A 26767-nucleotide genomic window follows, 5' to 3' on the forward strand; every position below is an offset into this window, starting at 1 on the left:
AAATGGTGCTGAATCCCAAATCAAAACGTACAGGCCACAACGTGTTCAAGCTGATAAGAAGCGGACAACATTAGACATATTTGCAGTAGTATGATAAAGCAGTTCATAATCTAATTTTTTTAAATACATATACAAAACAAAAACCTACATATTTCTAAAGGCCGAAGAGGCTGCTCAATTGTTTTGTTTAATTCCTGGTATCTGATTTTCCACCTTCTGAATATGAAGTCAAACTTCCGCTTGAAAAATATAAACAAACACAACCAAACTGATGAAGAATGATGAATTTATTAACAAGTATTTATTTCAAATATCAAGCATGGTTTTGGTTTAGTAATTGTGTTTTTGAGGTAGAATGGTCTATTATAGATGGATGGAAACACTTTGTGGTCAAACTTAATAGTTTCTCATGGTGTGTTCCAGCCAGTCGCTCAACTGACAAACCTAAAGATGGAGAAAAAAACATGAACAATTTCTGTCGATTTCAATGTGTCAACTTAGCTTTTTATAGACTTGTCAGTTCAAGGCAGGAGTGTCTTGAATGGAGATTAGTATTTGTTTGTATAAATTCGATGTATGCCTCTTACTGGCAAATCTAAAGATCGGGACTAAAACATGAAGAGTCCAACCATCATCATTAACATATCAATTACAAATCTTTTTGTCTTGAGGGTTGAAGTGAGTTCAAGCTCATGAACCAAGACTGGGAGTCAGAATTGTGACTGAGGGACTTACTTTGGCGTAGACTCCAGGATAATCCCTCTCCGCACACCCATAGCCCCAGGACACGACCCCCTGCAGCTCGCCATCACACACCAGTGGCCCCCCGGAGTCTCCCTGCAAGGGGAGCACAGAATCACACATCACTCCTGTCAACACGATCGAATGAAACGCATGGAGGAAGGGTGTCTTGAAAACATGCGATGTAATTCATTTTTGGATATGCAGGGAGCCTTGTGGTCAGTGAGGACAGTACCTGGCAGGAGTCCTTGCCTCCCTCCAGGTAGCCAGCGCAGAACATGGACTGGGTGATCATGCCAGGGTAGGAGTTGTCACAGTCTTGTCCGGAGAGGATGGGCAGGTCCAGACACTGCAGCTTGTCGCTGTCATCGGCTAAACACAACAGAACCGATCGCGGTATTGATGAGGGTGTTGCAATCCCCATGGAAAGGTTGTGTTGTAGGAATCCATTTGAGAGACACCTAACTTAACCCCCTCTGCTCATTAATGACTATACTTTTTTTTTTTGGATCAATAACTAAATTAAATCATAACTACTGTAGATGAACTGAACCTGCCATATCTCAAACCATTAGGATCAGGGATGATTTAAAAATGTTTTGCCTGTATGCATAATGTATGTCAATTATGGTGCCCATTGCACTCCTGATCACCCGCGTTCCTTCTCAGGATTTCATAATTGCTATTTTAGGGAGTTTTTTCTTGCCGCCTGGGGGGCTAGGGTTAAGGGGGTGTCATGAAGATATGACCTGTTAAGTCCTTTGAGACTCTACACGCGCTTTGGATCCATACAAATACAATTGAATTGAATTGGTTCCCAGAACCTTAAAGAAGCATGAACATCAACTCACTGGAGCTCATGGTGTCTCCCCAACCAGACACGGTGCACATGGTCCCAGCGGCAGCGCAGGCCGCGGGCAGGGCCACAGTCTGCACGTACTGGTTCAGCGTGGCGGGCGTCCTCAGCTTGATCAACATGACGTCGTTGTCGATGTTGTAGGAGCTGTAGTTGGGGTGACGGATGACGCGGGAGGACGAGATGAACTGCTCGGTTCCCTCGGTGACCCGGATGTTGTGCTCGCCCAGACGCACCTCAATACGGCTGGAATGAGAGAGAGGGAGAGATGAAGAGGGGGAGGTATATACAGTGGGACAAAAGTCATCTAAAATGTGATCTCAAAAATCAAACTGGATTTGATGTTGTGATTGCTCTTAGACTTCTGCTTATACATTTTTTATGTACAGTCAGCTCTATCCTAATGAAATCTAAACCGGTGAATCAGCCTTCGTAGATTTTGAATACACTCACGATTTGTAGCAGTGAGCAGCAGACACCACCCAGTCCTTGCTGACCAGGGAGCCTCCACAGAAGTGGTAGCCAGAGTTCAGAGACACCTGGTGGGCCTGGGAGTGCTTCTGACACTCATACCCTCCGACGATCTTGTCGTCCTCAATTGCAACTGTTCACATTTGGGACAAAAAGGCTAGAAGATGAGTTTTGAGTTGAGTACAGTATGGAAGAATATCATGAGCATTTGACATTTGGATACATTCAGTCAGGTTAATATTGTGAGTATTTTACTTACAAGCCACTCCAATGAGCACAGCTAGGATTAGAGATCTCATGGTTACTGTGGATGAGCATAGCCAGGGTAAGACCCTTACCCTGGCTTTATAGGACAAGTGTCACCTCTGACCCCCCTACAGACCCTCCCCATGGGCTGAATTCACCAATCATAACCCTCAGAGGAAATTGGTTCTTGCTCTACGAATAATATTGGAAATTCAAAGGGTTTTCAAAACAAATGTAGTCAAAATTATGTTTTTTCTGAATGTTTTTGCCAAGATAATGGTAGCTCACTACTCTTGTGATGTTGTTTTATATGAAGGCACACAGATAATTAACGTGGACCATTTATTCTAGTGACCGAATATCCTTGCTTCAATAAAGAGTCCCAAATCGATAAAATATTGATAATTTTCAGAATTTATTTGGTGCATAGATATGGCATGGTTTAATATGGTTATTATGAAGGGTAGAATCTGGGTATTTTTGTCTTTTTGTACTGGTTTGAGAACAACAAGTGTATAATAAGGACGGGGCCTGTAGTTACCAGGTCCATACTATAACCTGAAGTATCTTACCTTGACCCGGCCAAAAGTGGGCCCCTCGAGTCAGCAGTACAGATGGGTCACTTCACACGGTCACACACTGTAAACACACTGTAAACACTGTCTACTGGCATACCCTGCAATAGACCTTGGAAAATCATGCTTAAAGGTTTTTCTAAGGGTGGATGTTGCTGTACAACTGCAATTATACATAATAATAAACCCCAAACCTTGAAAAAACATTCTTGATTAATGTAAGCAAGTCCGTTATTATTATAATTATGATGATGATGAAGATGATGATGGCGATGATGATGATGACTAAACTAGTCTAACGAACACTTTAATTCTAACATGTAAGTGTGTTGACACATATTATGGGATTCATTAAAACAAATCATGTTCCCAATTGAATAAAACACCAAGACAACTTACTGTCTCACTTTCATTTATATATTTAAATAAAACAACTCAAGGTGGTTTTTCATCCACCATTTCACAGTTGAGTCCTTAATTGACCCCATGCTGTCTCCATTGGCTTACCTTCGAATAAAGGTTTTGCAGCACCCAGTCACACACACACACACGCACGCACGCACGCACGCACGCACGCACGCACGCACACACACACACACGCACACACACACACACACACACACACACACACACACACACACACACACAGACACACACACACACACACACACACACACACACAGACACACACATGCACACACACACAGATACTCATGCATACATGCAAAATTAAAGAGAATTTGAGTGTAATCTCACGGCTAGTCTGACATTTTGATAATTAGAAAATAGGAAATGCTAATTATCTTATCACTTGGGAATAATCCTCAAATTTGAACTGCATACAAATACAACCCAGTCCTCGGCAGTTACCGACATACGATAAGAAATTAGTAAAATATGAGTTGAACAATTCTTTAAAAGAAGTGCACTGAGTTCAAGCCTCTGAAATAGTTTAAAAAACATTTGCCTTATTAATAATTATAATTATTATTATTATTATTATTATTATTATTCTTATTATTATTAGTATTATTATTATTATCATACCTCTGCTTTAACAAATCTTAAATTATATTAAGCTATTTTCCTGACCTTTACGTTGGAATATTCTTAACTTCTTTAATAGGGATTTTGACAGAACGTAAAGTGCAGCAGTGTAAAATATATAATAGCACATTGCACCGTCAAACACTTTTTTTTATTACTGAAAGTCTCTACATTACTAGTTTCTTGGCACGTATAAAAGAGTTAGCCTTGAGTTGAGGGTTCATAATATATCTCTGTTAGAAACAGAGGTTTTTAGATTAGAAATTCACCGACTGGCCGGGCTGGCCCCTTCACATCCGGCTGCATGACAGCTAGAGCAATAGTCCCGAATATCTTTTTATATTTTATTGGGTGCTGTGTTTGGTTATTTCCTGACCAATCAGACATCATCAGTGCCGCTCTATCAATGGTCATAAATCAACTTTCGGCTCCTTATTGATTGTTGAGCAATCATGAGCTCCCTGGTCTTCCTTCTGCTCATTGGAGTGGCCTGTGAGTGTGCAGATTATGAAATATTGAAATGGCAATTTTCTTTTCATTGATTTTACCACTTCACTGCATCATTCACATTTTCACTGCCCATTTCAGCGAAACACAACGTCTCTGTCCTGCGTCGGTTTTCAGTCACCACAGTGGATGCCTGGATCGTGGTAGGGTCTGAGTGGGTTGCTGGGACCCCCCCCCCCCACACCAGGTGTCTCTGAACATCTGATACCACTTCTGAGAATCCTCCCTTGTCAACCCAGACTTGGTGGTTTCTGCTGCTCACTGCTATCTGCTGTGAGCAACCCCCCTCTCAGCACACACATACACACACACACTCCACATTTCAGTTTGTATCCTTGTAAGGTGTGTGAAACCATCAACTTCACATGTTGGGGGTCTATTGATTCTAAGCCCCCTCGTTGCTCTCCTGCGGCCGCTTCCAGGGGACGGAGGTAACTGAGCAGTTCATCTGCTCCTCCTTTGTCCATCACCCCAGCACTGACCCCCGAGGCGATGGGCAGCGGTGTCATGCTGGTCACGCTGAGCCAGCCCGCCACCCTGAACCAGTAGGTGCAGCCCGGGGCCTTGTGCCCACCATGGCCGCTCTCCCGCTGGGACCGTGTGTGCCGTGTTTTGCCGGGGGAACACCATGACACCGTCATGTCACCTTCAATGTGTGACTCCGTAAACACACACCGACCGACTATTCAGACCTTTCTTGCTTTACAGTGACTGACGTGGACATGCCCCAGGGTCTGGACCTGCCCATCCTTATCCGACCTGGACGGGAAGAACTCCTGCCCTGGCATGAGCCCCAACACTGTGTTGTGCCCGGGGGTGACTGGAGGGAGGCGGGTACTCCTGCCAGCTAATCCTCTTAATGCCACCCAGAAACACCAACAAAGAAACCAACAGGTCCTGCTTCAAAGCCATGGAGGGCAGATTATGTTTATCAGGTAAGGGATGACTATGTGTTAGGGTCCGCTTCAATGATAAGCCAAGGCCCATATACACACACACACACACCAGCGCCCACAAGCATTGCATGTGTGACATGGTGTACATGGAAAACAAATCGCAGACACAAGAGCTAAAAGCTTCTGATCTTCTAAATGACTTGTAATAGCAGAGTAAAGTGCAGCGCTCTTTCTGCTCCATGCACAGCAGCGCTATTTCCATTGTTTTCTTCATAAACAAACACCATGCTCTTTTATACTTACGCTAATGGATTGAAGAGGATGAATCAGTCTCGTCTCCCCTGTGGCTGTTGAAGGCCTGATTTAATTAAAACAAATGACACCACTGACGTTTATAGATATTATCTGTTGGGCTCCTGGGAGCCTGCCGGCCCCGGGGTGTGACCGATGAGCCACAGAGGACGGTGTCCTGGTGGCTGTGGATGTGCTGAGAAGGACCACCTTGGTGTCCACGCCGGGGTAAATGCTGTGACGCGGCAAGACAGTTAAAGAGGATCCCTGGGAATTTTAAACTGTCAGAACATTGATCAGAGGTTCTTTGAGTTCCTTTGGAGCAGCAATGTGTTTCAGTGGCCAGCATGGCCAGCTATTAATGGGTCAAGGCATTAAAATCTGTCCTGCGGTCCACAACCACATATTTCAGGTCTAATGCAAATGGGGTGTTTTATTTTCTGCTTTATGGTTTTTTATGTATTCATAAATTCACCAAAAATGGAAACAATCATTGCCCCTGCTGTTAGATTATTCAGCTGTATTATTTACAAATGAAAATTATGCCTTTACTCATTAAACTGATGAAATGTTCAATATTATTGTCAAGATTTGCATAATTAGTTCAAGAATCGATTATCTAACATGATCAAATCGAGGTGGCATCCGTCAGAGATAAGATGGACTTGTAGTATTGAACAATTAAATATATATATATATAATATATATATAGTATAGAATATTAAAATATATACACACCCTGACACGCACACGCACACGCACACACACACACACACACACACACACACACACACACACACACACACACACACACACACACACACACACACACACACGCATGCAAACACAGACACACAAACACATACTGAAGGAACTACGAGATTAGATACCAGTATTCTGCATAAATCTGTTTTCCTCACCCAGCAAAAAACACTAATTCAACTTTGCAGCGCTGCATTAAAACGGAACTGACTCTTGTTGTGGATTAAATAAAGAATGTAGTAAAATGACTTTCATACTAAATGCAGACTAAATGCAGTTTTGTTTTAGTTATCTGACTGGACAATGCTGCATGTCTGACTAATTCTAACGGGCCTGAGTAGCTGAGTGTGGTGAACAAGAGCCAGACATATTCATTCACAACTTAGACTTACTCTGAGCTTGTCTCGCGTCATTGGGTGTCTGTACCCCAGCAACGTTTTTTTGGTCTTTTACCAAAGCCTCCAGGTGTAGGACGCATATTGGGCATTCAGCATATCAGTATCAGATACAATACAGATATCAGATACAATACAGATACCTTCATGGATGTAGAATTATTTTATTTGTGTTTAGTAGTATGAACACACACACACACACACACACACACACACACACACACACACACACACACACACACACACACACACACACACACACACACACACACACACACACACACACACACACAGACAAACACACAGACTAGTTGCTAAATCGATATAACTAGTAGCTTTATTTTATTTGTAATTCATTTGTTTTTTGAGTTAGCAGGGAAGTCTACTTTGATTTGTAGTAACTGGGTAGGGTCATACATCAAAACAAATTACATAAAAACAATTACATGAAGTACAATTGCAGCACAGAAAGGTCCTGCATCCCTTAAGCAAAGACATGCAATGAAGGAAAGCTGTAGAGAACTTCATAAAGTGTAAATCGTTAGAAGTGATGATCAGCCTTACAGGGCAGTGAGTGAAAGGTCCACGTGTACTTTCAAAGCATTTTTTGATGAGAACTGTACAGCTGTGCGGATTCCACAAATAGAGTTGTTGCCAGATAAAGCCATAATTAACTAGTCAACTGAGTAAACAACAAACCTAACTTTCGCTTTCCTATAATAAAACTAAAATATTTTATCTTCTATTAATTCATTCTATTTTTATCAGTTTTAATGAGTAAACTTACTCAACGTTATATTTTTCAAGGATTACAGAAGCTATAAAAATGATATTACTTTGAACTGTTGTGTCCCATTGGTAATATATATATGGGTAAAAGTTGTATCATAATGACATGATAAAATGAGAATAACAAAGTGCTAATCTTAAAGTTAAGAACCTTTTACTTTCTGGATTGAATTTGCTCACAAACACAAGCAGAGAAAACCAAACTATGTTACTTTCAGGTTAGCTCAAAGTTCTGGGATGTAAGCAACTGCTGTATTTTGGCAAGTAATTCCAAGTATAAGCTAATTCGGGGAGCAAATGTTAATATCTTAGAGCAAATGAAGATCATTGGCTCATGACTGACCAATGAGATGGACAGGAGGGTGGGGGCAGATCTCCAGTTCGTTGGTATAAAAGCTTCAGGTAAATGCTCATACTTCATGAGCCTGATCACAAAGCAACCATGAAGTCTCTTATCTTCGTTCTGCTCCTCGGAGCTGTCTGTGAGTTTCCCACACAAACGAAAGGCCTTCGACTACAGATGCTGTCATAGGCAGCAGCTGATCTTCAAAAATGATGACCATGAGTATGTTTCAGCCTGGATTAATGTTGTGTTTTGTGTTTCCCTTCTAGTCGCTGAGGAGGACAAGATCGTCGGAGGGTATGAGTGTACAAAGCACTCCCAGGCCCACCAGGTGTCTCTGAACTCTGGATACCACTTCTGTGGAGGCTCCCTGGTCAGCAAGGACTGGGTGGTGTCTGCTGCTCACTGCTACAAGTCGTGAGTTCAAAACCTTCCAAGGCTGATTCACCGGCTGGGATTTCATTCGGATAGAGCGGACTCTGACTCAAAATTAAAGACAGAAAACCCGAAACAATCACTGCATCAAATCCAGTTTGACATTGCTGCAGTTCATTGCCCATGTTCCTCACAATCTCTCTCTTCAATTTTCTCTATCACTTTCTCCCTCTCTCTCATTCCAGCCGTATTGAGGTGCGTCTGGGCGAGCACCACATCAGGGTCAACGAGGGAACCGAGCAGTACATTTCCTCCTCCAGCGTCATCCGTCACCCCAACTACAGCTCCTACAACATCAACAACGACATCATGCTGATCAAGCTGAGCAAGCCCGCCACCCTGAACCAGTATGTGCAGCCTGTGGCCCTTCCCACCGAATGTGCTGCTGATGGCACCATGTGCACCGTGTCTGGCTGGGGAAACACCATGAGCTCCGGTGAGTAGTTAGTCCGCTGGTCTTGATCCTAGTCTAGGGGGCTGCTGGGATGTTTAAGATGAGAGCAACTTCTTTAAAAAGAATGCCAGAAAGGCAAGTTAGGTGTCACAGCAGCATAATAAGGACAAGTCAAAAATATATGTTATCGATAGAACACAAACAAAATAAGAATATGCGAAAAGCAAAGCATATTCTTATTCTCTTCTTCCTCCATATTCTAGTTGCTGACGGGGACAAGCTTCAGTGCCTGAGCCTGCCCATCCTCTCCCACGCCGACTGTGCCAACTCCTACCCTGGCATGATCACCCAGTCCATGTTCTGCGCTGGCTACCTGGAGGGAGGCAAGGACTCCTGCCAGGTACGTTCATCTGCAGGAACACAACTCACTGCTCATCTGGCCTTGCTTGGTTCTCGCTGAGGGTTGGATAAGATGTAAGTGCTCATATCTGTTTGTGTCTTGCAGGGAGACTCCGGTGGCCCCGTGGTGTGCAACGGTGTGCTGCAGGGTGTTGTGTCCTGGGGATACGGATGTGCCGAGAGGGACCATCCCGGTGTCTACGCCAAGGTACAGACGCGAGGGAGAGGGGTGGCGGTTATTTAACTATAATATATTATATTATGTGGTTTCCAGATTTTGAGATGACATTCTGACGTCAAGCACTTTGACTAACTCCTGTGTATTTTATTTCATCTCTCCCAGGTCTGCGTTCTCTCGGGCTGGGTCCGCGACACCATGGCAAATTATTAAAGGATCCTCTTGAGATCCCTATAGCAGCTTAACATCAGGCTGTTAATGAAGCAAATGAATGTGATCAATAAAAGTTTAAAAGATAAATCATACAAGTCTCTCTCTTTATATCTGAGCTGTCAGTTTCCTTCATTATGAGATGGTTTCCAAACCGGGCTTGCAATCTGTGGTTGGAAAGAGCTTCTGTTCTGAGCTCTGATCCATTCAGTGGGGACAGGATATTGAGATGGCAGTCCCTCATCCCCAGATTGTTCGCGATATGCAGTAGCCAGCTCACAAAGTTCAAACTGGTTAATATCCACTTAATATCTATTTGAGCAGTTTCTTTTTAGTTTCTGGTGACATCAGAGAGAAAAAGGCAACACACAATTAGTCTAAAAAATAGATGGATATATTTCCTAAAATGAATCAAGATTGTAGCATGCCGATGCATCCTCAGACTCTATCCTCATCACCGTAGATACTGCAACAAATCCCTTCAGAATTATTGGCTCCCACTGACCTTGTTTTGCCTGACCTCCGTGTCAGGGATCTGGGTCAAACCCGGCATCAATCGGCCAAATGAGCTGTGTTGGCCAGATACAGAGTCCAGTTGAATGGCATCGTTGGAGGTTACCTCTTTGAATGAAATGCCATTCACATCAGCTTTAGATCAGGCATGGTGGAGTTATGGTTGATATCCAGAGAGCTGTCCTGACAATAAACTGTTGGTTGAGTCATCCTGAGACAAATCCATAGCATGATGGTGGGAAACACAGGAATGGCGTCCCACTGAGAAGATTGCACCACATTCTCCTCAGAGTGGGCCGTTGGTGTGCTGCTGAAAGGCCTTTTAGGTGTAACACAAACGATTCAAAAGCAAGATAATATACCAAAACCATCAATTAGGCTAGGTAGTCGAGGTTAAGGTAATGTCTGCACACGTGTTTGGTGAAGATTTGGAAGTCCAGCAAGCCTGTATGATCCTACCATAGGAACGGCTTGCATTGGTTTGAACACAGTACATTAATGACAATGTCCTGAAAAATAACTGTATATGATATGCTCAAAAGACAGGGAACCCTGAAAAAGAAGAAGCACTCAAATCCACTAAAATAGCTGTGTCCTATTATTCCACTGTCATAACACAAGTCAACGGTTTGTTGTCAGTAGGGTACTTGACTAGGTCAAATGACGCTATAAAAATGGCAAATATTTTCTGTTCAAATGTTGATGCAAGATAAAACAATTGCAGGGACCAATTCAGTAAAATGTTTCTTCCAGATTTTCACTTACACAAGCAAGTCAGAATGAAGGTATTGAAATAACAATGATTTTGTTTAATTCAAGCAGTTATGTATTGATGGTCCCCAAGTGAAAACCCCTCTGGTTCAGATTGGAAACAAAATAAATTTCATAACATTTAAACTTGCCTGAAATTAACCTATGAACAGGAAATGGCAATTTACTGGGTTTAAGTATTATTTAAATAGGGCGGTTCAATTGATCCAACTGTTGTCTAACTGAGAGCACCATGTGACCATTTAATTTCCTCATGGTCAGACAGGACCTTATCCTTATATTTACATTAAATCAAATTAAAAATGTCTATCAAAAAATTCATGAATCCAACAAAACAAATGCTTATATAATGCATGCATTGACATAATTCATCACTTAAATTTGTTTTAAACAAGTATTCCAAACTTGGTTACTTAACAACACTTAATTTGCTTGTTTAGACTCTACATTTAATCTAGCCATAATTAACTAGTCAAAAGAGTACCCAACTAACCTAATTTTTCGTGCTTCAAGTATTAAGCAATCTAGTTATAAAATGTATTTGATCTGCTATTAATTAAGTCCATTTAAATCTTTTTTAATGAGACAACAAACTAAGCAACTAACTAAATCAACTTTATATGTTTCAAGGATTATAGAAGCTACATGAACTATACATTTTTTTGAATGGTGCATCCCTTTTTATAACGCTTATATGTATGGAAGTTGTATCATAACGACTAATAAATTATGAAGAGATTGTAAAAGTGCCTTTCAATCTAATCTTAAAGTTTATAACCTTTAACTTTTATGGATTGAAATTGGTCATTAGTACAAGCAGAGCAAACCACACAATGTTATTTTCAGTGCTGGGATATAACCAACTGCTGTGTTCTGGCCAGGACTTCCAGGCATCAGCTAATTCGGGGAGCAAATGTTATTATCTTGAAGCAAATGCAGATCATTGGCTCATGACTGACCAATGAGATGGACAGGAGGGTGGGGGCAGATCTCCAGTTCGTTGGTATAAAAGCTTCAGGTAAATGCTCAAACTTCCTCAACCTGATCACAAAGCAACCATGAAGTCTCTTATCTTCGTTCTGCTCCTCGGAGCTGTCTGTGAGTTTCCCACACAAACGAAAGGCCTTCGACTATGGCTGCTGTCGTAGGCAGCAGCTGATCTTCAAAAATGATGACCATGAGTATGTCTCAGCCTGGATTAATGTTGTGTTTTGTGTTTCCCTTCTAGTCGCTGAGGAGGACAAGATCGTCGGAGGGTATGAGTGTACGAGGCACTCCCAGGCCCACCAGGTGTCTCTGAACTCTGGATACCACTTCTGTGGAGGCTCCCTGGTCAGCAAGGACTGGGTGGTGTCTGCTGCTCACTGCTACAAGTCGTGAGTTCAAAACCTTCCAAGGCTGATTCACCGGCTGGGATTTCATTGGCATAGAGAGGACTCTAACTCAAAATTAAAGACAGAAAACTCGAAACAATCACTGCACCAAATCCAGTTTGACATTCTTGCAGTTCATTACCCATTTTCCTCACAATCTCTCTCTTCAATTTTCTCTATCACTTTCTCCCTCTCTCTCATTCCAGCCGTATTGAGGTGCGTCTGGGCGAGCACCACATCAGGGTCAACGAGGGAACCGAGCAGTTCATCTCCTCCTCCAGCGTCATCCGTCACCCCAACTACAGCTCCTACAACATCGACAACGACATCATGCTGATCAAGCTGAGCAAGCCCGCCACCCTGAACCAGTATGTGCAGACTGTGGCCCTTCCCACCGAATGTGCTGCTGATGGCACCATGTGCACCGTGTCTGGCTGGGGAAACACCATGAGCTCCGGTGAGTAGTTAGTCCGCTGGTCTTGATCCTAGTCTAGGGGGCTGCTGGGATGTTTAAGATGAGAGCAACTTCTTTAAAAAGAATGCCAGAAGGGCAAGTTGGGTGTCACAGCAGCATAATAAGGACAAGTCAAAATATATATTATCGATAGAACACTAACAAAATAAGAAATGCGAAGAGCAAAGCATATTCTCATTCTCTTCTTCCTCCATATTCTAGTTGATGACGGGGACAAGCTTCAGTGCCTGAACTTACCCATCCTCTCCCACGCCGACTGTTCCAACTCCTACCCTGGCATGATCACCCAGTCCATGTTCTGCGCTGGCTACCTGGAGGGAGGCAAGGACTCCTGCCAGGTACGTTCATCTGCAGGAACACAACTCACTGCTCATCTGGCCTTCATTGGTTCTCGCTGAGGGTTGGGTAAGATGTAAGTGCTCATATCTGTTTGTGTCTTGCAGGGAGACTCCGGTGGCCCCGTGGTGTGCAACGGTGTGCTGCAGGGTGTTGTGTCCTGGGGATACGGATGTGCTGAGAGGGACAACCCCGGCGTCTACGCCAAGGTACAGACGCGGTTATTAACTTTAATGTATTTTATTATATTATGAGGTTTCCAGGTTTTGAGATGACATTCTAACGTCAAGGTCTTTGGCTAACTCCTGTGTATTTTATTTAATCTCTGCCAGGTCTGCGTTCTCTCGGGCTGGGTTCGCGATACCATGGCAAGTTATTAAATGATCCTCTTCAGATTCCTGTAGCAGCTTCACATCAGGCTGTTAATGGAGAAAATGAATATGATCAATAAAGTTTAAAAGAGAAATCATACAAGTCTCTCTCTCTTTTATATCTAAGTTGTTAGTTTCCTTCATTATGAGATGGTTCTACAATCGCACTTGCAATCTTTGGGTAGAAGGGCTTCTGTTCCGAGCTCTGATCCTTTCAGTATGGACAGTGATGGGGACACAAACTTTCAACTGTCTGATAACCAATTTATATCTATTTCAGCAGTTACATTTTAGTTTCTTGTGACACCAGAGAGAAAAAGGCAACACACAATTACACTTGTTATAAAAATAGATGGATATATTTCCTAAATTGTATCAAGATGCCGTTGCATCTTCAGACTCTATACTCATCACTGGAGGTACTGCTACAAGGCCCTTTAGAATTATCGGCTCCCACTGACTTTCTTAGGCCGTGTTCACATTTAGCGTTTTTTCTAATAGGGAAAAGTTGAGCCGACAGTTTTTCCCAAAAAAAAAAGCTGGCAGGGTTTTTTGTCCTAAAAGCGCCGAGAGGGTTTTTTTCTATCGCCTAGCAACGAACCCATTCTAGACCCAACGTTACTCGCATACTACGTTTCCAGGCTATAGCCCATTAGAAATGTCGGAGATCGCGACATGTTCTGTTATCAAAACTATTGACCACTCCACACCGGCACTTTCCCGAGTGATTTGTCCGCCGTTGTTTCTTGTTTTGACAGTTGAGATTTTCCCTTGTGACGAAGTGTCAATGTTCCGCTTGTGATTGGTCAGTTGCCCAAAAGACACCTGACCTCGGCCGCTTTCTTCCTGAAAGTTGAACTTTTTTCAACGCTCCGTATGGCAGAAAAAAACGCTGGGATAGGTGTTTAAAAAAAACGCTGTGACTTTTTTAAAAAACGCTCTGCTCCATAGGAATATAATGTAAAACAAGCGCTGGCTGACTTAAAAAAATGCTAGATGTGAACACGGCCTTACACTACAAATAATCGGCTTTAAAAAATAAGAAAAAAAGGAAATAAAATTACTTATATTACTACAAATAAGCAAAATGATCGTCCAACAGAACAGGAAAATTTGAAGTTAGTTATTCTATCTAGCCTTAAAAAAAAAAAGTGTTTAGACTAAAACAAGTAGGGTTACGGTTAGGACAATAAGGCTCATGCTAGTGCCATCATCTTTAAATTCGATTTTATATAAGTAAACATCTTAAAGTCAGCACAGCCACACTTAAAACAAGTACATTTGTCTGGATAAGTAGAGAAAATGCAAGAATAACTTTCTTAATATATTGGAAAATGTGCTTATATTCAGCATATGCTAGTATTATCAGCTCCAAACAAGGTTTTCTGATAGGCAACATATCTTAAAAACGGTACACTGAAATCAAGTACATTTGTCTAGATAAGGAGAAAAATTTAAGAATATTTTTTTCTAATGCGTAGAAAAATGTACTTAAATTTAGTATCCAATGCCACTGCAAAATTCTTGAAATAAGACAAATTCCCTGCCACACAAAATACACCATATTTTAAAAATGTAATCCTATATGCAATAATAGAACAACTAAATGTGATTTATTGTGGTACTTAACAAATACATGAATCTAAATCCATGTATTTATTGTCTTCAAAGACAAACAAGATTTATTTTAAAAACAATAAAAGCCTGAACTAACTATTCGAGGTCATCAAGAACTGTTGGTACGAAAACCCTATGCAGGATCGTCCATTTCTTCGCTGTTTTCTTGGTTTGCGCACACACTTTTCTATACACAGCGCCCCCTACAGCTTCGTAGTAGATATTTTACAACACTGTCGTAACAACTCGTAGACGACCCTTCCAATTCTACGCCAGCCAAGTGCATTTGTTTTCAAAGAAGCCGGCGAATGCGTGGAGCCATGTCCGAAGTAGATGTTCATAAAGTGTAGACAAGGTTATACATTTTTAAAATGGTGTATTTGTATTTCAATAAACATAAATCCATCCTTTTTTATAGTGGACGGGGAGAATTATATCCTAGATTATAATTGTTTTATCTTTGGTTGAACAGAACAATCCGTGTAAGAGTGTTGGCCAACATAATACATAACGATAGCACCGACAGTCGCCTCTTGGGTCCCTTATCAGTCGATTGATCCTGCATGATGAATGCAACAATTGCCTCGCAACTGGCTGTTTATTTCTAGCCGGTGCCATGTTTGGGTGTGTGTCTGTGCCGTAAAGCATTTTCGAAACTACAATCTGACTACATTTTCGAGGCGCGATTGGATACTTCCGCTGCGTCACATCCGGATTGTGTCGGTCCGAACAGAGCAAGTTGCATATTCGCTTTGTCCTTGGAGAAGCGACAAGGGGCAATGAAACGACCCAGAAATGGTTGTAGAACCATCAGAATAACTCTCAACCTGCATAATTAATGTAATTTTGGCTAAAAATGTTGCATAGTGGGCCTTTAAACCGTTACTTTATGTAACTTTTAATTGTATCATCTTGTTAGAAACATGTATATCTGAGAGCCAACCCAGTCGCCAAAAGCATACGTTGACAGTGTACGTTTTCGTGAACACTGGATTATGTCGCATTTCAACATAAAATAGAGTGTTACACACACACACACACACACACACACACACACACACACACACACACACACACACACACACACACACACACACACACACACACACACACACACACACACACACACACACACACACACACGCACACACACACACACGATGCATTTCGCTGCTAAAACAAACAAAAAAAATATTCCCTCAAATTGTTTTACTTTCAAAACATTGGCCAAAATGGAATATCTTTTTTATTTGGGCTGCTTCTAGGACATTTTGGGTGGATTTTGAACGGTATGTGGGCAGCACGATTTTTGCAGGACCTGGCAACCCTGCGCTGTTGCCCGAGGTGCTGAAATGCTCCGGAACAGATCTGGATCCACCATGGCCAAAAGACTCCCCCCCCCCCCAACCCCCTTAAATAAATTCTATGGCAGAATAAAGAATAAATTCATGCATTATCATTCAACTTGAACATGTGTTTTTACAGTATAGAGTGGTGGAGGGGTGACGTATGTTGGCCAACCCGGAAGTGAGCGTCGCCCTGGGTTCCCTTGACCAAGAGCCAACGGGTTTTTCCATTGGATTTTGGATTATTGCAGAAATATTAGCATCTTTGAAGCACCTCCTCAAAAACTGAAAATAATTAAAAATAACCGTGCTCCAAAGAACGAAATGTAAACCAATGCATTCTGAATGGGAGTGGTTCTCCGATTTTTCCATGCTACACAGAACGAAATGTAAACCCATGCAAATAAAGACTTCATGGTCATATTAATTTAAATATCAATTCCTGAGTGTGTAGGGTGGTATTCTATTTTTTTCCAGGGGGCTGCATCCAGTCACTTGACCGTTATGGTTGCTATGGTGGTTGCTATCAACCGCCCCCTCTAATCCTTACACGGCTCTAAAAACCACGCAGCAAAGGAGCTGCCGTCAATTGTGTTGTTTTTGTCGTAAACTAGGGTCCGATGGTTAAAAAATAGACAGATATTCCAAGGTATCCTTAAAAGGCAGCTTGGATCTTTTTGTTTTCTGCAGTTAAGACTTCTTCTATAAACTATTTTTGAAAGCAAAACACCAATCACCATTGATTTAACGAGGCTAGGTTATTTGAAACAATTTATTAAATAAATATTTGTGAGAGGTCATTCCTCAGTTTGCTTCCTATTTATGTCTAGTGTACACTCCTACTGTCCACAAGCATCCCCCCCCCTCCCCATATGGATTTGGAGAATTGTTGCCACGTCCCAGTGGTGGAGGCATCATATATATGAAAGAGGGCATTCAATTATACTTCAATGATCAATTAGGAGGCCGAAGCCCTAAAGGAAGTGATGCAGGTGACTGAGTTGAGAACATTTAAGTAAACTGTACCTTGGGGTCTCTTATATATCAAAGGGGGTCTCAAAGGACGCATACGCTTCAACCTGTGGCTCCAGGAAATGACTCAGCAAGTGCTCCATCTCGTTGCACCTCACCAAGCGGCTCGCTTGCAAGATTTTGGCCTGAAGTTCTACACCCTAGCCATCCAACATGCATATCTGAGAATCAGGCTTCTCTTCAATAATGACAAAAAGTTACGAGAGAAATACACATTAACTTTTTGTTATCTCATAAGCGGCGTGGTGCCGGCTCCTTTTGACCTTTTGACCCCAGACTTCAAAAACGTGGCCACGGGCCAGCTGTGTCTACACACCTTAAGCCACAAATGTACACCTCCATCCCAAAAAAAATGGGGACTAGAAACTAACCTCGGTCTTATGTACATTTACTGTACTGTTGGAGGTCAAGCACCTTTTCCAGCCTTTTCGAGATAGCTAGGGATGCTAAAATGTTTAAATACATTTCCAGGGGCCCCGAGAACGACATATCCGAGATTTGGATTTCTAGAGAAAAAAAAGAGCCCTTAGAGAAAAAAAGTTTTCCATTTGGACAAAGCCCCTCAGAAGTGTTGCCTGCAAGACCTAATGGTTCAGAATGTTGTGGAAAAACAGTTTTTGAGATAGGAAGGTCCTACCGCCCCGGAAATTTAAATACCTTATTCTAGGGCCTAACTGGGACCCCCGCACCGAAACTTGGCCCGGTCGGACCCCGAGGGCAGGAAGGGGGGGCCTGCCCTCGGGGTCTGACCGGGCCAAGTTTCGGGCAGGAAGGGCGCCCCCCCCTATATTTTGTTGTTTTAGCAGCGAAATGCATCGTGCGTGTGTGTGTGTGTGTGTGTGTGTGTGTGTGTGTGTGTGTGTGTGTGTGTGTGTGTGTGTGTGTGTGTGTGTGTGTGTGTGTGTGTGTGTGTGTGTGTAACACGCTATTTTATGTTGAAATGCGGCGTAATCCAGTGTTCACGAAAACGTACCCTGTCAACGTATGCTTTTGGCGACAGGGTTGGCTCTCAGATATAAATGCTTCTAAGAAGATGATATCATTAAAAGTTACATAAAGTAACGGTTGAATAACACAAACGCAGGAAACACGTGAGCTGCTAGTTTAGCGAAAGCAGCGTCCCCAGCAACCTGACGTCGTTGAAAAATGCGAGCAAGCCGATAAAATCTTCCTAATAACTATAAATCTAAAGATCATCGACACATTCACTGACTGAAGATTATGCAAGGAAAATGTACATTTCTCTCTAGAAATGTCATTAGAAACACGTTTAATGGTGAATCTGTCCTAAGATATTGCATTTCCCATTCAGATAATAAAGATTAATAAAGATCATACACATTCACTTATTGGAGATTATGCAAGGAAAAGGTATATTTCTCGCTAGAAATGTTATTAGAAACACGTTTAATGGCGTATCTGTCCTAAAATATTGCATTTCCCATTCAGATAATAAAGATTAATATAGGCTACGCAACAATTTCACCAAATGCTAGGAGAAGTTGGTGCTATTCCTCCATTCATTTCGAATGGAGAAGAAAGCGTGTTCAGGGTCACGCTTTGGTCAGGCAAAGCGTGACCCTGAACATGCCTTGCGATGTGGACCAACGTATCTATTTCACGCCTTGGCGTGATACCGGGTTGGGTCTTGATGCATAATATTTCAATAGCAGATGAAAATGTTTTATTTATTTTTGGTATTCCAGATGTGTTTTGGATTTGTGTTTGCACCGAATCTTTGTGCAATATTGGTTCTTTCTTTGAGGTTATTAGCATCTGTTTGACTAATTACTTCTCTGTACTGTATTTCAGCTGGGCATATGTAATTGCTGTGCTGTGTTGTAAGGTTGACAATAAAAAAAGGAATTCCGTTCAATTGTTATCTTTTTCTAAATGTTAAGCGATTAAAAGGATAATATGCTTAAAATAAGAAATACTGACTATGACCAAGCAGTTTTATATTTAAGTGTTGATGTAATACCGTTAGTATTATGGTTATTGTTATTATTTATTATGAGCATGAACTTGCTCATAACCAGTATTAAAATCTCAATTATAAGTCACAATACCTCATTATGATTATTAAGAGAAATACTTCTTAAAACAAGTGAAATGCTCTTGCGCAAAAACTGCATGGTAGGAAGAATCAACTTGGCAGACAAAAAACAATATCATTTTGCCTATATTTAAGATTACTAATCTTAGTTAGATTTTTATTTTTGCAGTGTATGCCTGACCTCCAAGTCAGGGATGTGGGTCAAACCCTGCATCAATCAGCCAAATGAGCTGTAATAGCCAGAAACAGAGTACAGTTGAATGGCATGGTTGGAGGTTACCTCTTTGAATGAAAACCCATTGACATCAGCTTCAAATCAGGCATAGTGGAGTCATGGTAAGTCAAGTAATTTTGTTGCTCTGTAACATGTGCAATGACAACAAATAAAATCCTATCCTATCCTATGGTTGAACTCCAGAGAGCTTTCCTGGCAATAAACTGTTGGTTGAGTCATCCTGAGACGGATCCAAAGCATTCAGATCGAGTTTGATGGTTGGAAACCCAAGAAAAGCGTCCCACTGAGAAAATTACACCACATCCTCCTCAGAGTGTGCCGTCGGTGTGCTGCAGAAGGCATTATAGGTGTAACACAAACAATTCAAAAGCCAGATAATATACCAAAACCATCACTAAGGCTGGGTAATCGAGTTAAGGTAATGTCTGCACACGTGTTTGGTGAAGATTTGGAAGTCCAGCAAGCCTGTAAGATCCTGCTATAGGATCGGCTTGCATTGGTCTGAGCCCAGGAAGGTTAATGAAAATGTCCTGAAAAATAACTGTATGTAATAAGCTCAAAAGACAGGGAACCCTGAAAATGAAGAAGCACTCAAATCGAATAGCTGTGTCCTATGAGTCTAGTGCTGTAACACAAGTCGACGGTTTGTTGTCAGTAGGGCACTTGACTGGGTCAAATGGCTCTTTAAAAAAAAAGGCAATAATTCTATATTCAAAGATTGATGTCAAATAAATCAATTAAAGGGCAACTTCACCCATTTCACTTAAGCTTTGTATCGTTAGAAATCCACTCATATTTTTGAATGGTCTAGCATCATTCCCTTATTTTCTGGAGAGACTGGAGAGATCTGTATCAATCTCCAACACTTCCTGTTTCCAATGACGCAATATGACGATTTTTGCGTACAAGAAAATAGGAAGTGTAAGAGGGGATGATTCTCGTAAGACTGCAACCACTAGTCCCACCCCCCTCTAGGGGGTGGGACCCACTGACGCTACAGACCTATTAGAGCAGTGCCAGTGGGTGGGAGATCACCAGCAGAAACTAAAATCCACAGCGTCTGAAGCTATGCTAACAGAGGCTGTTGATAAAACTGAAGTACAAAGGCGGATGGTGTTTAATTCTGCTCCTTTTCTCTTAAATGAACTACAGAATTACTTTATAACAGCCCAACACGGCAACTCTTTATTGACTCACTGGTACAACCTACGTGCATCTCTCACGTGTTCCTCTTACTTCCCGTGTCACATTCCTACTTGTCCGTGTGAACACAATTACTATTGTAACATCCTTTCTCTTTTTTCTCTTTTTCTGACTCTTAATGAACTGTCAAAAATACACACAATATAAATCATCTCTGAATGACAAAACTCATTACTGTTACAGTGAAAACTAAAAAACTAGAGTGATATTCCTTGTTACCCTTCACACATACTAGCTGCAATCAAATCACAGATCCACATCGTAAATTCAGAATGAAAAGTTCTACAAACTATGTCCTATTTTAGTCTTAAACTTATAACAACACACATTACTAAACATGTTATGCTTTCTCCACATTCTTTCTTTATGTCCTATTTTAGTCTTAAACTTATAACAACACACATTACTAAACATGTTACTTATAACAACACACATTACTAAACATGTTATGCTTTCTCCACATTCTTTCTTTAGTCCTATTTTAGTCTTAAACTTATAACAACACACTGTGCGACCAGCCCTTGTGGTCCCCGGTAATACATTGCTACCCGGTGGGTGTATGTCACCCGTGTCTGTATCTGTGTGTGTTTCAGGAACAGTCTGTGGAAGAAGAACCACAGTCTCCATGTCCATAGACTCACTGAGGGTCTGTCCGTGGGCACGCCTGAGGTGTTTGCGATTCCTCCGCAGAACACCACCAGACTGCAGCTGGACTTCGTAGGATCTCGCATCCACAGCCCTGAGAACATTGCCTAATCTCCAGAGAGTGTGAGACCCAAATGGCTGTATTCGCACACAGTCCCCTGGTTTCAATGTGTCCAGATCTCTGGCAGATCTGTTGTAGTAGGCAGACTGGCGTTCTTGGTTCCTGCGTAGTCCTTGCTGCACCTGTTCGACTTTTGGCTGCAGAAGGGTTGCTTTCGTGGGCAGCAGTGTTCTGGTGCGCCGACTGAGAAGTCTTTGTGCTGGACTGGTGTCCCGGCCTTGTGACGGTGTGTTACGGTGATCCAAAAGAGCAAGGTAGGGATCCTGTCCAGCCATTTGCGCTTTGTGCAAAAGTCTCTTGGCTGTTTTGACGGCTGATTCTGCTTTGCCATTGCTCTGAGCGTACCCAGGTGACGAGGTCTTATGCAGGAATTCCCACCGTTCGCTGAATCTGTGGAATTCTTGCGATGAGTATTGTGGTCCGTTGTCCGAGATGACAACATCAGGGATGCCTTGTCTGGCAAAGTGGGCTTTCAGTTTCTTTATCACAGTTGTAGATTTTGTGTCTGAGAGATAATCTATTTCCCAGAAATTTGAATAGTAATCTACAGTGATGAGATAGTTCTTGTTGTCAAAAGAAAACAAATCTGTGCCTACTTTAGCCCATGGTCTGTTAGGCATTTCATGTGAGATCAGTGTTTCTCTTTGTTGCTTATAGTCCACTGACCTACAAATGTCACACTTGGCTACATAGGTCTTGATCTGGTCATTAATGCCTGGCCAGTATACGCACTCTCTGGCTCTTCGTAGGCATCCTTCCACCCCAAAATGAGAGGAGTGTAGACGTTGCGTGATGTCTCTCCTTAGCGCATCAGGTATGACAACACGTTCACCCCGAAACACTATTCCATCTTGGTGACTCAGTTCATCCTGGAATGAAAAGTATGGTCTGATTTCGCTCGGTGTCTTTGCCTTGTCATTTGGCCATCTTTGTTGTATGGTTTCAATGAGTTTCTGCAGTGTTGAATCCTGTGTTGTTGCAGAGCAGATTGAACTGAGGCTGTCCGCTGAGATGGGTACATGCTGCAACATATTAACAGGCTCTATTTCAGCTTCCACTGAGCCAAAGGCTGAACACTCAGGCAGGTAAGCTCGGCTCAAGGTGTCTGCTAACACCATCCCTTTTCCTGGTAAGTAAACAACATCAACGTCATACTTTTGAATACGCATCATCATTCTTTGTAGTCTTTTGGGTGCACTCAATAGTGGCTTTCTCACTATGTTCTCTAAAGGTTTGTGGTCACTTTGTACAGTTACCTTGCGTCCATACGTGTACTGATGGAATTTCTCCAAACTGAAAATCATTGCTAAGAATTCCTTCTCAATTTGGGCATAGCCCTTCTCTGTCTGTGTGAGTGCTCTGCTTGCGAATGCTACGGGCTTACCCCTCTGGACCAGTGCTGCGCCCAAACCAATGTCTGAGGCATCGCACTGCAAAGTCAATTCCTCCTCCGGGCTGTAGTACTTCAGCACCGGTGTGTTTGAAATAGTCTCTTTCAATTTGAGAAACTCCTGGTCATGCTGTTCTGTCCACTCCCATTCACCGTCCTTGTGTGTCAGGTGCCTGAGTGGCTGACAGTGGTCAGAGAGATGAGGACAGAACTTAGCCAGGTAGTTCACCATACCCAACAGCCTCTGAACTGCTTTCACATCTGTTGGCTTTGGCATTTGTTCAATGGCACGTACCTTTTCTGGATGTATCCTTACACCATCCGCTGTCAGGAGATGTCCTATGTACGTAGTCTCTTTTTCCTTCAGCTTGAACTTGTCTGCGTTCAGTTTAATGTTCTTTTGTCTGCATCTATTCAAAAACAGTCTCAGTTTCTCATCGTGGTCTTGCTGTGCCATTTCTTGTGTCTCACCTTGTCCCGTGATCAGCACATCATCAGCAATGATGTACAGACCAGACAGATCCTCCAGCGCCTGTGTGAGCTTACGCTGAAAGACCTCTGGTGCGGGGCTGACCCCCATTGGAAGCCTCAGCCATCGGTAACGTCCAAATGGCGTAGCAAAAGTAGTCAGAAAACTTGACTCTTCATCTAATTTTACATGCCAGAAACCACTTTTCACATCACATACTGTAAACACTTTTGCTTTAGCCAGATCTGGGAGAATGTCCTCAATTGTCTGCAATGGAAAGTGACTACGTTTCAGCGCCTTGTTCAAGGGTCTTGGATCAATGCATATCCGTAGCTTCCCATTCTGTTTTTTGGACAACAACCATTCCATTGATCCAGTCTGTGTTGCATTCTAAAGGTGTGATGATTCCTCTGCGCTGTAGGTCTTGAAGTTCAGCCTTCAGTGGTTTCATCATTGCTACTGGCACCCGCCTCTTTGGCAGCTGCACAGGTTTCACTGTGTCGTCAATCTCCAGCTTGTATTATCCTTCAAGGCAGCCATCACCCTTGAACACGTCAGCATACTCTGCTTGTATCTGCTCCATTGTCCATTGGCCCCTTGTAGTCTTAATTTCTGGCACTGTTGTAACTATGCTGTCAATTGCCATAATATTTTCATAGTGCACTTTAATCAGCTGCATGCCCTCACTGGCCCTTTTGCCAAGCAATGGCACTGTATCTCCCTCATCCACAACTTGGAACTCCAACTGGTACAGCTTCTGGTTTCTGGGATTTCTCAGCTTCAGTTTGCATTTTCCCAGTGGCTTAAGCTTGCTTTTGTTGTACATCACTAGCACACTCTTTGTGTCTTCGATCTTTGTATTTGAATCAAGCAGATCAATTGGAATTATATTACAAGTAGCACCACAGTCTATTTGAAATTTCACAGTCTGTTTTCCCAAAAGCATTCCAGCAAAGAGCTGTGTGTTGAGTCTTTTATCAGAATCTACTGAACTCACTGTCTCAATCTCTTCTGCAGTTACACAGAGGATTTCATCAAACTCATCACTCTCGTGTTCTGCTACATGGTGCACTTGTTTCTTTCTCTGTTCCCTTTCTCTTGGTTGCTGACCGGCTTTACATTTAGCTGCAAAATGATTCTCTTTGCCACACTTTTTGCACGTCTTACCGTATGCTGGGCATTTCTGCTTGCTTCTCTCATGTGATTTGCCACAAAATTTGCAGTCCACTTTATCCGCTGGCTGTTGGTAGTGCCCTGGTCTCTGTATTGCATGCACCTCCTCCACTTTAGGTCCGGAGATGGTTTTGACGTTCCCGCGCGACAACTCTGAGGCTCTGCACAACTGAATGCATGTGTCGAGCGTCAGGGTCTTCTCGCGGAGCAACCGCTCCCTCATGCTGACATTGTTGTCTCGACACACAATCCGATCCCGAATGAGCGAGTCTCTTGAAGTCCCAAAGTTACACGTCTTTGATAACACTTTCGGGTCCGTGACATAACAGTCTATTGCCTCACTCGAACCTTGGTTTCTCGAGAAGAAACGGTAACGTTCCACGGTCTCGTTAGCACTAGGGTTGCAGTGAGCATCCATTTTATCAATTATGTCCTTCATCTTCCAATCAGACTTCGCTGTCTCACCCATGAGCGTGTCCAACAGCTCTCTGCCGCTCTCACCAACGAGATAGCTGAAAAGTTTGACAGTTTTCTTCTCGTCGTCGTCCACGGTTAAGTTGGAATACAGTAGAAACTCTTCCATCCAGGTTCACCCTCGGTGGTGGTTTCAAAATCTATCCGGACCTATGCGGTTTCGTGTGGACGTCTGAAACGCTTAATGGCCTTAGCCCCCCACCAGCTGGGGGACGTCAGACTTGCGTGTAATTTTTTATTTATTATTTTATTTGTATTATTTTTGTAGCTTTAAATAAATCCCCTTGATAAATGTATTTAGTAACTGTACATTAAAAAGTATTTCTGCTCAATTTAAAAGGTTGAATCTCCTCGTGACTGAATGTTTGTATACAGCGCGCAGGCTTGATGCGCTCCCCTTTTTTCTGTGGAGAACCAGCGCCTTGAATATTTACTACAGCGTTACTTTCTACAGCTCGATGCGGTTTCGAAATGACTCCGTCTTTACGGAGATATCCCTGAACCGCATAAAACAAAATCGGATCGTTTTCACCAACTAATAATCTTCACTAGAAATGTTTTGTGAAGTGATTTTCAAGCAGTCTTGTGGTATCAGCTTGGTAGATGGAAAAGCGAGGTGTCCGATAGGCGGAGATCTAGATCAGCGGGAGTGGCAGCGAAGCTGTGCATCGTGGTGCATGGTGGGAGTTGTTGTCTTCAATCCACAAGCGCCAAAAATTCAATTTCTGCCTCTTCTCGGTCAAGACGGCACCAAATTAGAATTTTATTTTATTATTCGACTACATATAGGACCCAATTTCAATACATATTCATGCCTCCACCGGTGAAATGCTCCTTTAAGGAGACCAATACAAATAAAAATCCTGATTTTTAATAATATGAGCAGGTCAGTATGAAGATATTGAACATAACAATGATTTAGTTTCATTTAAACTAAGTTTCTTGTTGATGGTCCCCAAGTTAAACCTCCTATGGTTCAGAGTGGAAAACATGTGTATTACCTGGCTGGTTCGCTGATGTCATATTATTGTCTCCACAAGTTAATGATGTTGAAAATATTAAGTTCCACTCCCTTGCAAAATACATTTAATCTCATTTAAACTTGCCTGAAATGAAACTATGAACAGTAAATGGCAACATACTGGGTTTAAGTATGATTAAAGAAGGGCGGTTCATCTATGATCCAACTGAATTTTTGTGTCCCTTTGATAACAAGTATCAACGTTGTATCATTATGATTAATAAGCTAATTGAGATTAACAGAGTGCCTGTCAATCTATAATCTTAAAGCAAACAACACAATGTTATATTCAGGTTTACTATAAGTGCTGGGATATAACCAACTGCTGTGTTCTGGCCAGGACTTCCAGGTATCAGCTAATTCGGGGAGCAAATGTTATTATCTTAAAGCAAATGCAGATCATTGGCTCATGACTGACCAATGAGATGGACAGGAGGGTGGGGGCAGATCTCCAGTTTGTTGGTATAAAAGCTTCAGGTAAATGCTCATACTTCATCAACCTGATCACATAGCAACCATGAAGTCTCCTATCTTCGTTCTGCTCCTCGGAGCTGTCTGTGAGTTTTCCACACAAACGAAAGGCCTTTGACTACAGCTGCTGTCGTAGTCAC

General features: G+C 42.2%; 3 protein-coding genes across 3 annotated transcripts; 2 read left to right on the forward strand and 1 right to left on the reverse strand.

Annotated features, from left to right (window-relative positions):
- Positions 1–269: 269 nt before the first annotated feature.
- Positions 270–2385, reverse strand: LOC115554216 (trypsin-1). Its single transcript, XM_030370868.1, has 6 exons — positions 2328–2385; positions 2051–2201; positions 1593–1843; positions 977–1113; positions 736–837; positions 270–444 (listed from the first exon to the last, which is right to left on the reverse strand). Exons 1-6 carry the CDS (start codon positions 2365–2367, stop codon positions 397–399), a joined length of 729 nt encoding a protein of 242 aa, XP_030226728.1. The 5' UTR covers positions 2368–2385; the 3' UTR covers positions 270–396.
- Positions 2386–7989: 5604 nt separating this feature from the next.
- Positions 7990–9628, forward strand: LOC115554217 (trypsin-1-like). The gene is made up of 6 exons (XM_030370869.1): positions 7990–8058; positions 8189–8336; positions 8540–8790; positions 9012–9148; positions 9254–9355; positions 9491–9628. Exons 1-6 carry the CDS (start codon positions 8019–8021, stop codon positions 9536–9538), a joined length of 726 nt encoding a protein of 241 aa, XP_030226729.1. The 5' UTR covers positions 7990–8018; the 3' UTR covers positions 9539–9628.
- Positions 9629–11826: 2198 nt separating this feature from the next.
- LOC115554215 (trypsin-10-like) lies at positions 11827–13474 on the forward strand. The gene is made up of 6 exons (XM_030370867.1): positions 11827–11917; positions 12048–12195; positions 12399–12649; positions 12869–13005; positions 13111–13212; positions 13336–13474. The coding sequence occupies exons 1-6, from the start codon at positions 11842–11844 to the stop codon at positions 13381–13383; spliced, it is 762 nt and encodes a 253-aa protein (XP_030226727.1). The 5' UTR covers positions 11827–11841; the 3' UTR covers positions 13384–13474.
- Positions 13475–26767: the final 13293 nt, after the last annotated feature.

The sequence above is a fragment of the Gadus morhua genome, chromosome 11 (assembly GCF_902167405.1).
Source record: "Gadus morhua chromosome 11, gadMor3.0, whole genome shotgun sequence".
In the NCBI taxonomy this organism is placed as follows: domain Eukaryota; kingdom Metazoa; phylum Chordata; class Actinopteri; order Gadiformes; family Gadidae; genus Gadus; species Gadus morhua.